Raw genomic sequence first — 15,213 nt, forward strand, 5'->3', positions numbered from 1 at the left:
TTTTGCTTGCTAGCAGTCCTCAACGTCAAGTTGGCGACCGCGAGCAAGCAAAATGCCATCCTCGCGAGACTTTTTCCTTGTTCGCGATCAGCAACATCAAGTTGCCGATCGCGAGCATGGAAAATAAACCTCCCAGCGAGATTCTCAAAGCGGGGAGGTCAGGTTTCTCATTGCGAGTGGTAGCGCATGCTCGCGACCGCTCGTGATGAGAAACGACCAGTCCGCATTGTGAAAGCTGCAGCTCGGGTAAAAATCTACTCAAGTGACAGAAAAGTACAGCTCGCACTGTGCAAGAAGACGTTTTCAATGATGTTACAGTGCCGGATTCTTGTTTGCACTGTGCAATCATTGAAAACAAAATCTTGCACAGTGAGAACATGCTACTACAAAGTTCGCGTAGTGCTACGCAAAGCTCGCAAAGTGCAACGTGCACTTTGCATAGCAACTCATAGCACTACTTCGCAAACTATGCCCACCCCTAGTTTTGAACCATTGTTTCACTGCTAATAATGCTTTATCACTACACAGTGAAATCAGATAAATATAGTTAAACAAAATAATGCATTTTTTCGAATGAAATCAGATCAGTATTTTCTCTTGAGTATTTGTTGACTCAATTTACAATGCACAAAAATCCTCACCTCAAAACACATGAAGGCTTGGGGGACAGGTAAATACAATTCGGATGAACAACATTCACAGCTCTACATTTCAGCATACAACACTACATAACTGGAGAGTTAATTTCAAATGTTAATTATTGTCTATGCCTATATATGAATTTGGAAATATAAAAGGCACCTGCTTACCATACTCTACAAACCAGGAACCAATGTAGTCTTCGTCGCCAAGATTGTCAGGTTGGGCGTTACCAAATAGCATAATGTTCATTTTAGATCCATCAGAATTCATATACTGTCCCTCCTTCATGTAACAAAAAAAACTCAGTGAGGAATCAAAAATATTGCAGCTAAAATGTATAATACTGAATAAACTTCCCAAATTAAAAGAAGCTTGGAGGTTTTATAATCCAATAAACCACGTGAGATGAATAATTCTATCAGACAGCGAAGTTTCAATTATACATACGAGTTAGTTAGTGACATATTCAATTTTGATATGTTTAGTTGCATTGCACTTTCCGTTAAGCCTATTTCTTAAAATATTTAACCATATTAATAAAGCATCTGGGAAGTAACACAGATTTGACCACTGCCAGGTGAATGGTTGCAGACTGGTTTACAAGATAAAAACTGAGGGTTTTCACTCAAAGTCTAATTATAGAAGTTTCTCAGCTGTCCTAGGAGAGAGGAGGAGCTAGTTCTAAGTGTCGGAAAGACGGAGGTCGACATAAAAAGGAGTCCAACACAGCCACTCTGACACTTTATTTCTTTACATGCCAAAACATCCACTACAGGAATATCATAAAATCAGTATAGGATAACTAAACTTACCCTCATATAAATATAACTAGGGTCTCCCTTACTAATCATGGATACAATTATGGAAAATATATCCCTGTTTAATCTTAAGGAATAATACTGCATTTGTTAATTATTTCGTTTTGGAGGAGTAGCCCAATTGCCTGTGACTGCCAAAATAGCAGGGGCGACCGAGTAGTAAACAAAAACAAGCTTTGCATTACACAACTTCCCCTCCTTTAAATATTTAGGAGTGCAGGTCACCTCAAAAGGCCATATCCCCATCAAATTTCATCTCATCTATCACCCTCTGGATTCCTTGAATACTTAGCTGACCTATTATCACTAATCTCTGTAAACAACAGCACTGACATTATATCAGGAGACCTTTACTTACAGCCAAACAATGCCACAGATTATACTATATAGATCCTGCCCACCTCACACTCCCCTGGGGACCACCACCTTCCTGGGGCACTAATTATTTAAATACAGGGGTCCATTGCGTACCCCGGGCCCCGAGGACCACCACCTTCCCTGGGCTTTAATCAGTTGGGAGAGGGGCTGCGCAGTTTCCCTCCTGGAGCACTCAATGGCCCTGTGGACCGCCACCCCCAGGACCGGTTCCTGCAATGTCCCGGGCTGCCTACCCCAGGGACATTGCCCTTTTCTAAGACAATACAGCCATGGCAAACACTGCTTGCATTTTGGAAGCGAAAGCGGGAAACCTACTCTTGATTTCAAGAAGCTAAGCAGTATTGCTTTTGGGCAATAGGAGCAGCATGTTAGCAGCTCCCCTTGCCCAAAAGCATTGCTGGCTCCCGCAGGAGGCAGGGAGCCGGCAGCGACCATTGGGACATTGGGGATCCCCCATGGTCCCCAACTTGAGGGCCGGCCCTGTGGCATGAGTGCTCATTGGAGGCCCAGCCCCCTTTCTCCAACACTCTGCAAACGCGACTACTAGTTAAAGAAGCAATTGTAATGTAATAGGTTTTACATTTGTGAGAGTTAGAGCTATTGGCGTTGTAAATGTAAACTTTTTTACTAATGTCTTTTGGTGTAGAGTAGATGTACCTTGTGTGTAGTGGAATTATGTGGCCTGTTGTTTACTGAAATTATGTGAATAGAACGTATGTGGTATTTAGTGTATATGAATTATGTGGAGTGGGATTATGTGTTTTGGAGAGTAATTATGTGGTATTGTGGTCTGTGTTGTGGAGTGGTAACCTCAGGTTTAGTCTTCCTCGTTTCCATAGAAGCTAAACTATACACTCAATGAGACAAAAAACAGAAGGAACCACTGAGGAGCACTTCTGGACCTAGTAGGAGGTAAGAGCAGGGCAGCTGGAATTATGCCACTGTTCGGCTGCACCAATTTCAAATTATTAAACATGTTCTGCAGTTGACAAATATTCCATCATCTGCTGCCAAATCTGCCAATTTGAACAAAAAAAGCCTTGTTTCTAGCTCAAACAGATCAAATGTTCCCAAAATATAGTGTCATGTATTACAGCATGGTGGAAGGCTCTTTGCAAAGCTGGGATGATCATTTGTCACTTATAGCAAAATGTGGGTGTTAAACTGGTACTAATGGTGCACAACATCTCTTCTTTCTGTGCATCTGTGGTCTCTTTCAGCATTTCTCTTGCTTCTTTCTGCATCTTTATTCCTCTTTCTGTACCTCACAGTCTTCTTTCTGCACTTCACTTGCCTCTTTCTGCACTTCTCTTGCCCCTTTCTGCACCTCACTTGCCTCTTTCAGCTCCTCTGTGGCTTTTTTCTGAAGAGCTCTGCCTCTTTCTACACGTTCTCTTTCTGCACCTCTTTTGCCTCTTTCTGCACCTCACTTGCCTCTTTCTGCACCTCACTTGTGTGTTTTTGTACTTTTCGTGCCTCTTTTGTACCTCTTGAGCCTCTTTCTGCACTTCTCATGCCTCTTTCTGTACCCCTCTTGCCTCTTTTATCACCTCTATTGGTTCTTTCTGCGCTGATCTTGCTTCTTTCTGCACCGCACATGCCTCTTTCTGCACTTTTCTTGCTTCTTTCTACAGCTATGTTGCTTCTTTCAGCAATTCTCTTGCCTCTTTCTGTACTTCCCTTGCTTTTTTCTACACCTCTCTTGCATGTTTCTGCACCTCAGTTGCCTATTTCTGCACCTCATGTGCTTCTTACTATGCCCCTCTTTCCTATTTCTGTAGCCCTGCCCCCTCTTAGTGCACCTCTCTTTCTTCTTTCTGCATGCTGATTCCTCTTTCTGCACCTTTCCTGTCTGGTTCTGCACCTCTCTTGTACCTCTGTTGCTTCTTTCTGCACTTCTCTTCCTTCTTTCTGCATCCCTGCTGCCTCTTTCTGTCCCTCTCTTGCCTCTTTGTGCACCTTTCCTACCCTTGTCTGTACCCCTCTTGCCTCTTTTTGCACCTCTGTTGGTTCTTTCTGCATTGCTCTTGATTCTTCCTGTACCTCACTTGCCTCTTTCTATACTTCTATTGCTTCTTTGTATACATCTGTTGCTTCTATCAGCAATGTGCTTGCCTCTGTCTCTACTTCTCTTCCTTCTTTCTGCATGCCTCCTGCCTCTTTCTGTACCTGTCTTGCTTCTTTGTGCACCTTTCCTACCTCTTTCTGCATCCCTCTTTCCTCTTTCTGCTCCTCTGTTGGTACTTTCTGCACTGCCCTTACTACTTTCTGTACATTACTTGCCTATTTCTGCACTTCTCTTGCTTCTTTCTACACCTCTGTTGCTTCTTTCAACAATTCTCTTGCCTCTTTCTGCACCTCCCTTGCTTGTTTTCGCACCTCTCGCATCTTTCTCCACATCTGTTGCTTCTTTCTGCACCCATGCTGCATTTACTTCCCTTGATTCTTTCTGTACCTCTCGCCTCTTTTTGCACCTCTCTTGCCTCTTTCTGCTGCATTTCTCTTGCTTCTTTCTGCAATGCACTGCTGATAATGTCACAAATTACATCATTCATGACATGTTCAGTGACATCACTGAAGATATTACTGATGACATCTCAAATGACGACATCACTAATGCTGTCTCTGATGACATTGTCTAAGTGAGAATCTGACGCACCTCCTCACACCCTAAAATAACCTTTGATATACCCACTCCAAAATACAGACTACCATTTTCGAAACGATAGACACACCAATACTAATTACTACACACCTACTCACTGATTCCTAGGTCTACACAGACACATCCACTCATTCACACACCCAGTCACTCATTAATACACTCATTAATACAGCTGTAGTGAAGACTGACACGTAGGATTCAAGAAGATTGAAGTTTTATTCTGAAATAATACCAGACGATAACAAAGCAGCTTCCAGGTCCAGACCAGGCTCAATCTCACCATTATCAGCAAAGATAGGCATTAATTAAAACCTAACTGTAAGCAAGCAGGTCACATGCCTAATCGCATGCTAAACACTTTCATTGGTAAACATTCTAAACATTCTTCTTGTTCCTCATGAAGGCCAGGAAGAGCTTCACGAAGAACGGAAACAAGAGAAACACTACACATCCCCCTCCTTCTTCAAAACAACAAAAATACTAGTACACCTAATTACAAATACAATCCTTCAAAGCACCTGGAGGATTGATAACCCTTTTTCCAGGAATGTTCTTATTGCCGATGTTTTCCATGAAAACATCTGAACTTTGTTGAGAGTCGCGGATGATTTCTTTGAAGCCATCGCCAATTAATTCTTTGGTACAATCTGAACTCTGTTGGGAATCAGCTACAATAAAATTATCATGACCATTACAAACTGGTTGTTTTCCCACTGCAACTCTTTTGAGATTCCAGCATTTTCCATCGTTAAAAATGACAGCATTTTTTTTTCTTTGAACTAAAGATTGTGAATCAAAAAGTTTGCCATTCCTTTTTGAAATGAAACCACGTTTGTTCATTCTAACCCATTGACCAATGGACAAACCTACATCATGAGCATTGTGCTTTTAATCATACAATTTTTTTGTACTCTTCATGTTTATTAAACAGATTTTCCTTGACCTCTGCAGAAGACCAACTAACATCTCCAAAACCTTTCATCCAACCAGGAAACCATTTGGATCTAGGCTTCCTTCCCCTCATTAGTTCGAAAGAAGAACACTTTGTAGAGTCAGACATAGAAACCATATAAGACCAAAGAGTTTTGAACACTTGGATCTCCCAGGGAACATTGGGGCATATTGCCAACAACTAGCGATATTTACCGCTAAGTAGACTTAGCGGCAATATTTTTATTGCTGCGCATCGCCGGATATTATCACTGATATACCGTGCTATTTGCAACTTTTATCTCACAAGTGATAATATTTCCGACGATAGCGGCGAAATCCGTGAATATCGCTGAGAATACAGCAATATTCACGCATTATCGCTAACAGGGTCTTAGCCATTATATCCACCTACCTTTGGATATAATGGCTAAGAACTGGTCGGAGCAGGTGTTATTTTTTGTAGATATTCGCGCTTAGCACGAATATTTCCAACGCTATGCCTGTGTTGGTAGTAGGCGATAGCGATGTTAGCGACTGTTTTCAGTCGCTAACAGTTTGGGTACGCCCACTTTGCATGTCATTAGGGATAAACATCGCTGACATGCAAAGTGGGCCCCAAACCGCTCGCTATCGCCTAAAAGCTGTCGCTAACTGATGTTAGCGAAAGCTTGCTAATAGGGCGATGAAGTTATCGCCACTTAGCGGCCAAACACAGCGATAATATAATTTTGCCTGCCTTGATAATATGCCCCATTGTTTTTAAAAGCTAATTGAATAGCTTCTTTCAAAACTCTGTTATATCTTTCAATTCATCCATTTCCACTTGTACTGTATAAAGAAGTGGTCTTATGAGTAATGCCACATTTAGACAAATAATCAGTCATAGATTTAGAAGTAAACTGTACTCCATTATCACTATTGATCATAGAAGGAGTCCCTTCACAGAGAAACACTTCATCAACAATTTTTATAAGTGTTAGTATCTAACCTCTTTATGATTTTGATTACAGGACATTTTGAAAACATGTCCATCATGAAAATAATATATTTACTGGAACTACCAATAGGCCCCATAATGTCTACTGCAACATTCTCCCAAGGATACTCCAGACACATTAAATCACTCATTGGTGGCCTTAAGGTTTTAAGTGATTTATCAGCCAAGGAACACAGACCACACTCTCTAACAGCTCTCTCCACGTCGATGTCCAATCACGGCCACCAAAATCTACTTTTAATAATGGATTTAGTTTTATAAATTCCAAGATGACCTTCATGACAAAAAGCTATAATCTTACTTCTGAGGCTCAAAGTTGCCACTAATCTATCTCCTCCAATAAGATTTCCATCCAGACAAGCCAATTGATTTCTAACTTCCCAAAAAAGCTTTAAATTCTTTAATCTCTATTTCATGTGGCCAACCTAAATTAACAAATTCCAATTTATTTTTCAAATTGTCATCCTTATCCAAAGCATAATTCCACTCCGGCTTTTGAATAGACTCAACACCATGGTCCCATAACCATGTGACCTGAACATCTTCCATGAGGTCATCCTGATTCTCAACTAACTGTGAAGAAAATCTTGAGAGAAAATCAGCGACTGCATTATCTTTACCAGGAATTTAAACCACCTTGTAGATATAATCTAAAAGTCTCATTGACATTCTTGCTAATCTAGCTGTAACATTAATCATACCAACATTGGATAATATTTTGACAAGAGGTTTATGATCATACTTGATAATCACTTACTTGCCCCACACAAAGGTTTTAAAATGCTCTAAAGACCAAGCACAGGCAAGTGCTTCATGTTCAATAACTGCATATTTGCATTCATCAGGGGATAAAGATCTTGATGCATAAGCTACAATGTACTCTTGTCCTTTCTCATCCAATTGTGAAAAAACAGCACCAATGCCTATGGCACTGGCAGCAGTCATTATGATGTTCTTCCCACAAGCATCAAAATCCTGGAGAGCAAGAGCATAACCAATAGCATTTTTTATGTCATCCAATTCTTCTTGGCAAGAACTGGACCGCAAAAATTCTGTTTTGGCTTTAAGGAGTTGTCTGATATTAAATGTTCTACTTGAGAATTGTTTTTATGTATTTAGAGAAAAACTCCACCATGCCCAGAAAAGATTTGACATCATCTTTGCTTTTTGGGTAAGGAGCATCAGTTATGGAAGAAATTAACTTTGCCTTGGGTCGAATGCCCACTGTGCTAATTTCATGTCCCAACTAATTTACGCTAGTGGCAGCAAATTTACACTTAGAATACTCCACAGTTAATCCAAATTTATTTAACAGAAAATTACATGGACAATTTTAGCTTCATGATCAGAATTGTCCTTCCCCATAACTAGAATATCATCCTGAACTATAAGGCCTGTACCACTCTTGCTTCTTTTGTACCATTGTTGGTTCTTTCTGCACTGCTCTTTTCTTCTTTCTGCACCCCTGCTGCCTCTTGCTGTACTTTTCTCACCTCTTTGTGCACCTTTTTTACCTTTTCCTTACAGCTCTTGCTTCTTTCTGCACCTCAATTACCTCTTTCTGCACATCTCCTTCTTCTTTCTACACCTCTGCTGCTTCGTTCAGCAATTCTGTTGCCTCTTTCTGCACTTCTCATCCTTCTTTCTGCAACCCTCCTACCTCTTTCTGTACCTCCCTTGCCTCTTTGTGCTCCTCTTCCACCTTTTCCTGTGCCCCTCGTGCTTCTTTTAGTACCTATGTTGCTTCTTTCTACACTTCTGTTGCTTCTTTCAGCAATCCTCTTTCTTCTTTCAGCACCCCTCCTGCTTCTTTTTGTACCTCTTCTGTCTCTTTGTGCACCTCTCCTACCTTTCTGTACTTCTCTTCCTTCTTTCTGTGCCCCTCCAACCTCTTTATGTACCTCTGCTGCTTCTTTGTGCACCTGTCTTGCCTCTTTGTGTACTTCACTTACTTCTTTCTGCACCTCTCTTGCCTGTTTTGGCACCTCTGTTGCTTCTTTCTGCACTTTTCTTGCCTCTTTCTGCACACCTGACTTAGAGGTAGTTTTAATCCCCCTGCCCTAATATGTGCTAGGGCCTTACAGAGGAGGTCATGCCAATCACAGGGGTACGCCAGCCCATAGTGTCCCCTAGTGTATGTAGGTGTTTTCACTGTATTCTAAGTGTCTTTCAGCATCGCTCTTGCTCTAGGCCTGGTTAGTCAGAGTCCGTTACCAGTCAGCAAAAAGTTGCAGGCACAGGATAACTTGCAACAAGGCCTCTTTCCGCACCTCTGTTGGTTCTTTCTACATATCTCTTGCTTCTTTCTGCACCTTTTTTCCTCTTTCTTGACTTCCTTTGCCTCTTTATGCATTTTTCTTGCTTCTATCTGTGCCTTTCTTCTTCTTTCTGCACATGTCCAACCTCTGTAGGCATAGATAGAATTTAGCATTTAAAAAACCTTAGAAATTCACTGAAAAAAACCAGAGGTTTGAAGGATGTTGTAGTTAGTTGGATATTTCAGTCATACAAAAGCTGAGAAATTCAGCCGTTATAGATAGTTGAGCTAACTATAACTCGCGCCCCCGCAATGCACTGCTGATGACATTACATATCACATCATTCATCACATGTTCAGTGATATCACTGGTGACATAACTAATGATATCACTCGCGAAACCATTGAAAACTGTGTTTGAATAACTCAATACCCACATTGAAAATACACCTTGAATGAAACCTTCCAGCCCAGTTTCAGGAAAGTCTGTTGTACAGAGACCACCATATTGAACAACATAGATGATCTTCGAATATCTCTGAATGAAGGGAAAGCTTGCCTCCCAGACCTCCTAGATTTATCAGCTGCCTTCGACACTATCAACCATGACATCCTCTTAAACAATCTCTTTAAGAGAGCAGGCTTCAACGGAACAGTCATTTAGTGGTTCGCTTCTTGTCTAAACAAGCACACACAGCTAATCAAATTCAACAATGAAATCAAAAATGCATTGCCAGTCCCTCAAGGTGTCAACCCTGTCTCCTGCCCTATTCAACCTCCATATGGAACCTCATGGAGTGATCCTGAACAAGCTAGAATTGCCTATCACCTATATGTGAATGACACCTAACTCTACATCAAAATCTCGTCAATCAGAGACATCCAGCACCAATCCCTGCTAACCAGCAACCACCTCAAACTCAACCCTAACAAAACATAACTCCTCCTCATCCAACACAAACAAAAATCAGTTCCTGTAGCTGGCTGGCTCAACAACATCACTGCTCTAAAATGCAAATAGTCCATCTCCAACTAGGTCAAATCTCTGTGAATCACACTCAACAGTCACTTAAGTATGAAGGAACATATTACCACCTTTGCAAATGTGCCTTCTTCTTGCTGAAACACCAATAAAAACCAGAAACCCTTCATACCTAGTGATGACCTAAAGATTGTGGTGTAAGCCCTTGTCCTCCCACAAGCTCGACTATGGTAATACAACGATCACAAGCGTCCAAAAAACATATCTAGCTCCTCTCTGAAAAGCAAATCCCCAAGCTGCGACCATGCTACTTTCGGGAGCGAGGCGACATGACCACATCACTCCCACTCCCAAGCAGCTGAATTGACTTACAATAGAGGCAAGAGCCATATTGAAACCTGCATGCATAACCCACAAAACTATTCAAATGGATAAACCAACCTTCCTTTCAAATAAACTCAAATGCCAGACAAAAGAGACCTATACAAAGCTCAAACAACCTTCTCCTAATTTTAGCTAAATTCAAGAAACAGAAACCTAGCACCTGCTCTGTCTCCAGGAATGCCCGCAGAATCTGCTACCTCAAGACCTACGCAAAAATTAATTTCTTCACCACTTCAAGACAAAACTGGAACTCCTTCTTGGTAACAAATATTTTAACACATCCTCCTAAAGGTTTTGACAGACCCATAATGCCATCCACTAAGTCAAGACTAGCCTTAGCACCATTATCTTGAGAAAAACTCTTATGCCTCCACTCCCACGCCACAAAGAGATCCGTCCATAGCTACCCATACTATTCTACTGCATGTCGCAGCTCACTGTCAATTTATGGTCTTCTACATGTCAACCTATGCCCCGTGTAACCTGTGCAAATGTTCCTATGCATTGTTAAAAAAAAATATATATATATATATATATATATATATATATATATATATATATATATTACCTACTGGCGGTCGCCAGTAGGTAGTTATAGTTAGATAATTTTCAATGTTAAATCTCAACATTCTATTTTGAATAACTTTGGCGCCGGTTGACGAATCTGCCTGAAATTTTCAGGAAAATGGTCTCATGGCGGTCCGGTCCTTCCCTGAAAGTTTGGGGGGGATTCGTCAAGCGGGGGCCGAGATAAAAGGGGGGTCCCAAAACGCGTTTTCCCCATGTTAATTTCCATAGGGCGGTCGATTTCACTTTTAGCCCGAACGGCTGATTGGATTTCCACCAAACTTGGCAAAATTGTAGGGACTGGTAGCCCGATGTGCCTTTGCTATGTCTCAAGATATGTGCTCCAGTGGATTTTGAGTAATTTAGGTTCAAAAAAATATATATATCTATAGGCGCTCTCCCGTGCGCGCACCGGAGTGCGCTCCAGGCGCGACACGCGACTTGCGCGCAGGAAGCTGATTGGCTCTCAGTTGTCTGTAAACATTCTAAACAGTGCGGAGCGGCCGCCATCTTGTGTCTCGGTAAAATCGAGACACAAGGGGTTTGAAAAAAAAAGGGGCAAATGACCATAAGGGGGAAGAGTAGACCCCCTCTGACCCCCTAGGTTTGATGTAGGGACTAAAATAGGGTCCTGCAGGGCATTAAAAAATTTTTTTCGTTTTGCGCGGGGGAAGCGCATGGTACGCGCACCGGCGAAGCACGGGGAAAATCCAGGACCATATTTATGAAGGCCTTGCGCTGTTAGTTTTGCGCTTCCTGTGCGTCAATTTTTGTGACGCACCAGCGGTGTAAAAAAATGCGCATTGTTATGCAATATTTAAAAAGTGACGCATCTATCTAGATGCGTCACTTTTTAAATATAGTGCAACGAGGTACATTTTATTACACTGCTGGTGTTATGCGTCACTTTTCTGTGCGCACTCCTTATGACATTCCAGATGTGTCATATTTAATGTATGACGAATCATGTTGCAAGGAGTTACAGATACGTCAGTATTTCTGACATATCTGTAAACATAAAAGTGATGCGAGGCAGGTGCAAGATTTTGACGCAACAGCATCCTAAAAGTGACGCAGAGAAATCTTATAGATTTCAGTACGTCGTTATTACCAAGCTTTTTGCGGGGGAATGCCCCCTTTGCATACATTATACCTGATGCAGATACAATATGGCGCAGAGTTTTAAAAAGTGACCCATGTACCTAGATGCGTCACTTTTTAAAAATAGCGTCAGGTATAATGCATGCAGAGGGGGTGTTCTCCCGCAAAAAGCTTTGTAATAGCGACGCAGTGAAATCTTTGAGATTTCACTGCGTCAGTTTTAGGATGCTGTTGCGTCAAAATCTTGTGCCTGCTTTACAGCAGGTGTTAGACTGAGGCAAGACCTTTCATATGCTGCTTTCCCCATTTGAAAGGACACATTACTGGAGTTGCGTCACTTTTGTGACGCACTCCAGCAATGCGTTACTTGGAATGTCATAAGGAGTGCGCACAGAAAAGTGACGCATTGCACCAGTAGTGTAAAAAAATGTGCCTCGTTGCGTTATATATAAAAAGTGAGGTATCTAGGTAGATGGGTCACTTTTTGAAATCAAGCGCCACATTATATCTGCGTGAGGTATAATGCATGCAGAGGGGGTGTTCTCCCACTAAAAGCTTTGTAATAGCGACGCAGTGAAATGTTTGAGATTTCACTGCGTCACTTTTAGGATGCTGTTGCATCCTTTAAATATAGTGCAACGAGGCACATTTTATTACACTGCTGGTGTGATGCGTCACTTTTCTGTCCACAGTCCTTATGACATTCCAGATGTGTCATATTTAATGTATGACGAATCATGTTGCAAGGAGTTACAGATACGTCAGTATTTCTGACATATGTGTAAACATAAAAGTGATGCGAGGCCGGCGCAAGATTTTGACGCAATAGCATCCTAAAAGTGACGCAGAGAAATCTCATAGATTTCAGTACGTTGTTATTACCAAGCTTTTTGCGAGGGATTGCCCCCTCTGCATACATTATACCTGATGCAGATACAATATGGCGCAGAGTTTTAAAAAGTGACCCATGTACCTAGATGCGTCACTTTTTAAAAAATAGTGTCAGGTATAATGCATGCAGAGGGGGTGTTCCTTGCAAAAAGCTTGGTAATAATGACGCAGTGCGTCACTTTTAGGATGCAGTTGCGCCAAAATCTTGCGCCTGCTTCACAGCAAACCTTTCACATGGTGCTTTTTCCATGTGAAAGGACACATTACTGGAGTTGCGTCACTTTTGTGACGCACTCCTGCAATGCGTTACTTTTGTGTTTACAGATATGTCAGAAATACTGACATATCTGTAACTCCTTGCGAATTGATTAGTCATATATTAAATATGACATATCTGGAATGTCATAAGGAGTGCGTCCAGAAAAGTGACGCATCGCTATTTTCACGTAGCGATGCGTCACTTTTCAGAAATGAGGCCTCCAGTTTATTCACTGTGTCATAACTTTCTTTTCTAACACTCACCTTCTTTCATTCCTCCTACTTCACTTCCTTTCACCTCTCATACCTTTCTGTTCTTTCTTACTCATTCTCCTTTCAATTATCAATGCACTATATTTCACTTACTCTTCATTTTTTAAGATTATAGCTCTTTGATGAGAATTGGAGGTAGTTCTGAAAAGAACTTTTGGTTTTCTTCTTTTAACTGAACAGGAACAAAAACAGGGAATAGAAACTGCTCAACAGGAGCAAAAAGAAAAGAAAAAAATTAGGGGTGGGAAGGGCAGTGATGGTTCTCCAATGCCCGAACCATGAGCAGGACACTTTGCTCCCCATAGGTGAGGAGTTGATTGCAGTATCTGCATCTGACGACCCCATGGTTGAATGCAGGTTGAATGTTTGCTACCTGCCCCTGAGATTGTTCTCTTCCAGAAGAAGTTGCTCCTCCTGTTGATGTAGAGGCCCCATCTCTGGGAACCTCCTGTGCCAGAGCCCTGACACTTTCCCGGGCAAAATTCTGGGGGTGCCTCCTCTCCACATGGCGAATCATGGTGAAGTTGCCAAAAGAGTATTTTTTTTGGGGGTTACCCCGTGACAGGACCTGTTTGCAGATCCTGCACTCTACTTTTGGTGCATTCACCTTCTTCTGGCCTGCTGGAAACTTAAAAAATTTCCAGATGAAATGTTCCTTCACCTTTGGGGTAGGAGGCTCTTCATCAATGAAATCATTGGAGTCATCTTCACTGCTGGATGGTCTGGCAGCCATGATGAATCCAGGAATATGGAGCAGCAAAAAAGGCAGGTCTTTCAGTCACAAAAGTGAAAGAAGAAGTGAAGGAAATGGGTGGGGATTTTATTCATTGTAAAAAAAAACTGTTAGCAACCAATGAAAAGTGTTATTTTAGGGTCACATGACCCGACGCGTTTACGCTGCGCGCTCCGGAGCACTTCCGGGTGCGTTTACGCAGCGCGATCGTAGGCGCTTCCGGGGCGCAAACGTGGCGCGATCGTAGGCGCTTTTCCGTGCGTTTAGGCGCCGCGCACGTATGCGCTTCCGAGGGCACTTACGTTGCGCGCCGAAGTGACGTCATCAATCTTTTATAGAAATGCATAATCATTTTCCATATTAAAAAAAACAAATTTTATTTGTATGGTACGAAATGTTTTGCATTATTATTAACTTTTCATTCATATTTTTTTTTCACGAACGACAGTTGCGCTCTGGGTGCGCTTTCAGATGAGCTCTCGGAGAAGCTTACAGGAGAGCTTAGCTGAAAGCTTCCCGGAGCGCGCACCCAGAGCGCAAAAGAAAAAAATTATAAAAAAAAATGAATACTTAAAAAAAAACAGCAAATTGTAAAAAAAAAAAAGGTTAGAAACTCGATATACAAAGGAATTAGCATTTAAAAAACCTATGAAATTCACTGAAAAAAACATAGGTTTCACACCAGTTATAGTTAGGAATTAGCATTTAAAAAACCTATGAAATTCACTGAAAAAACCATAGGTTTCACACCAGTTATAGTTAGGAATTAGCATTTAAAAAACCTATTAAATTCACTGAAAAAACCATAGGTTTCACACCAGTTATAGTTAGCTGGAAATTTTACTGATATAAAACCATTGAAATTCCCACGTTATAGTTAGATGGACTCACTATAACTTGCGCGTGCAATGCACTGCTGATGATGTCTTATTAAGCCAGTTAACCAATCAATTTTTAAAAACCATCCATTTAGACACTTATTTAAACATTTATTCTTCCATCAACTTTTACATATACATATATAAAATATATTTATTTTTCAGAAAGACACACATTCACTGGATGGTGTCATCAGTGATGTCATGAGTGATGTCACTGACCATGTCATGAGTGATGTAATATGTGATGTCATCAGCAGTGCATTGCACGCGCAAGTTATAGTGAGTCCATCTAACTATAACGTGGGAATTTCAATGGTTTTATATCAGTAAAATTTCCAGCTAACTATAACTGGTGTGAAACCTATGGTTTTTTCAGTGAATATATATATATATATATATATATATATCTCTGCTCCGATTCCGTATCCAGGGACAATGTCCAAACGGCAAAGA

At 41.2% G+C, this 15,213-nt stretch overlaps 1 protein-coding gene across 1 annotated transcript in view; it reads right to left on the minus strand.

The window, feature by feature from the left end:
• The window catches only part of LOC147734858 (snaclec bitiscetin subunit alpha-like), an 82,019-nt gene that overhangs the window by 17,753 nt on the left and 49,053 nt on the right, over positions 1 to 15,213 (minus strand). Inside the window, exon 4 of the mRNA XM_086952511.1 lies at positions 810 to 924. Within this exon, the coding sequence (XP_086808637.1) occupies positions 810 to 924 (115 nt within the window). The remainder of the gene's footprint in view (positions 1 to 809; positions 925 to 15,213) is intronic.

This window comes from Lissotriton vulgaris, chromosome 1_2 (genome assembly GCF_964263255.1).
Source record: "Lissotriton vulgaris chromosome 1_2, aLisVul1.2, whole genome shotgun sequence".
Lineage (NCBI taxonomy): Eukaryota > Metazoa > Chordata > Amphibia > Caudata > Salamandridae > Lissotriton > Lissotriton vulgaris.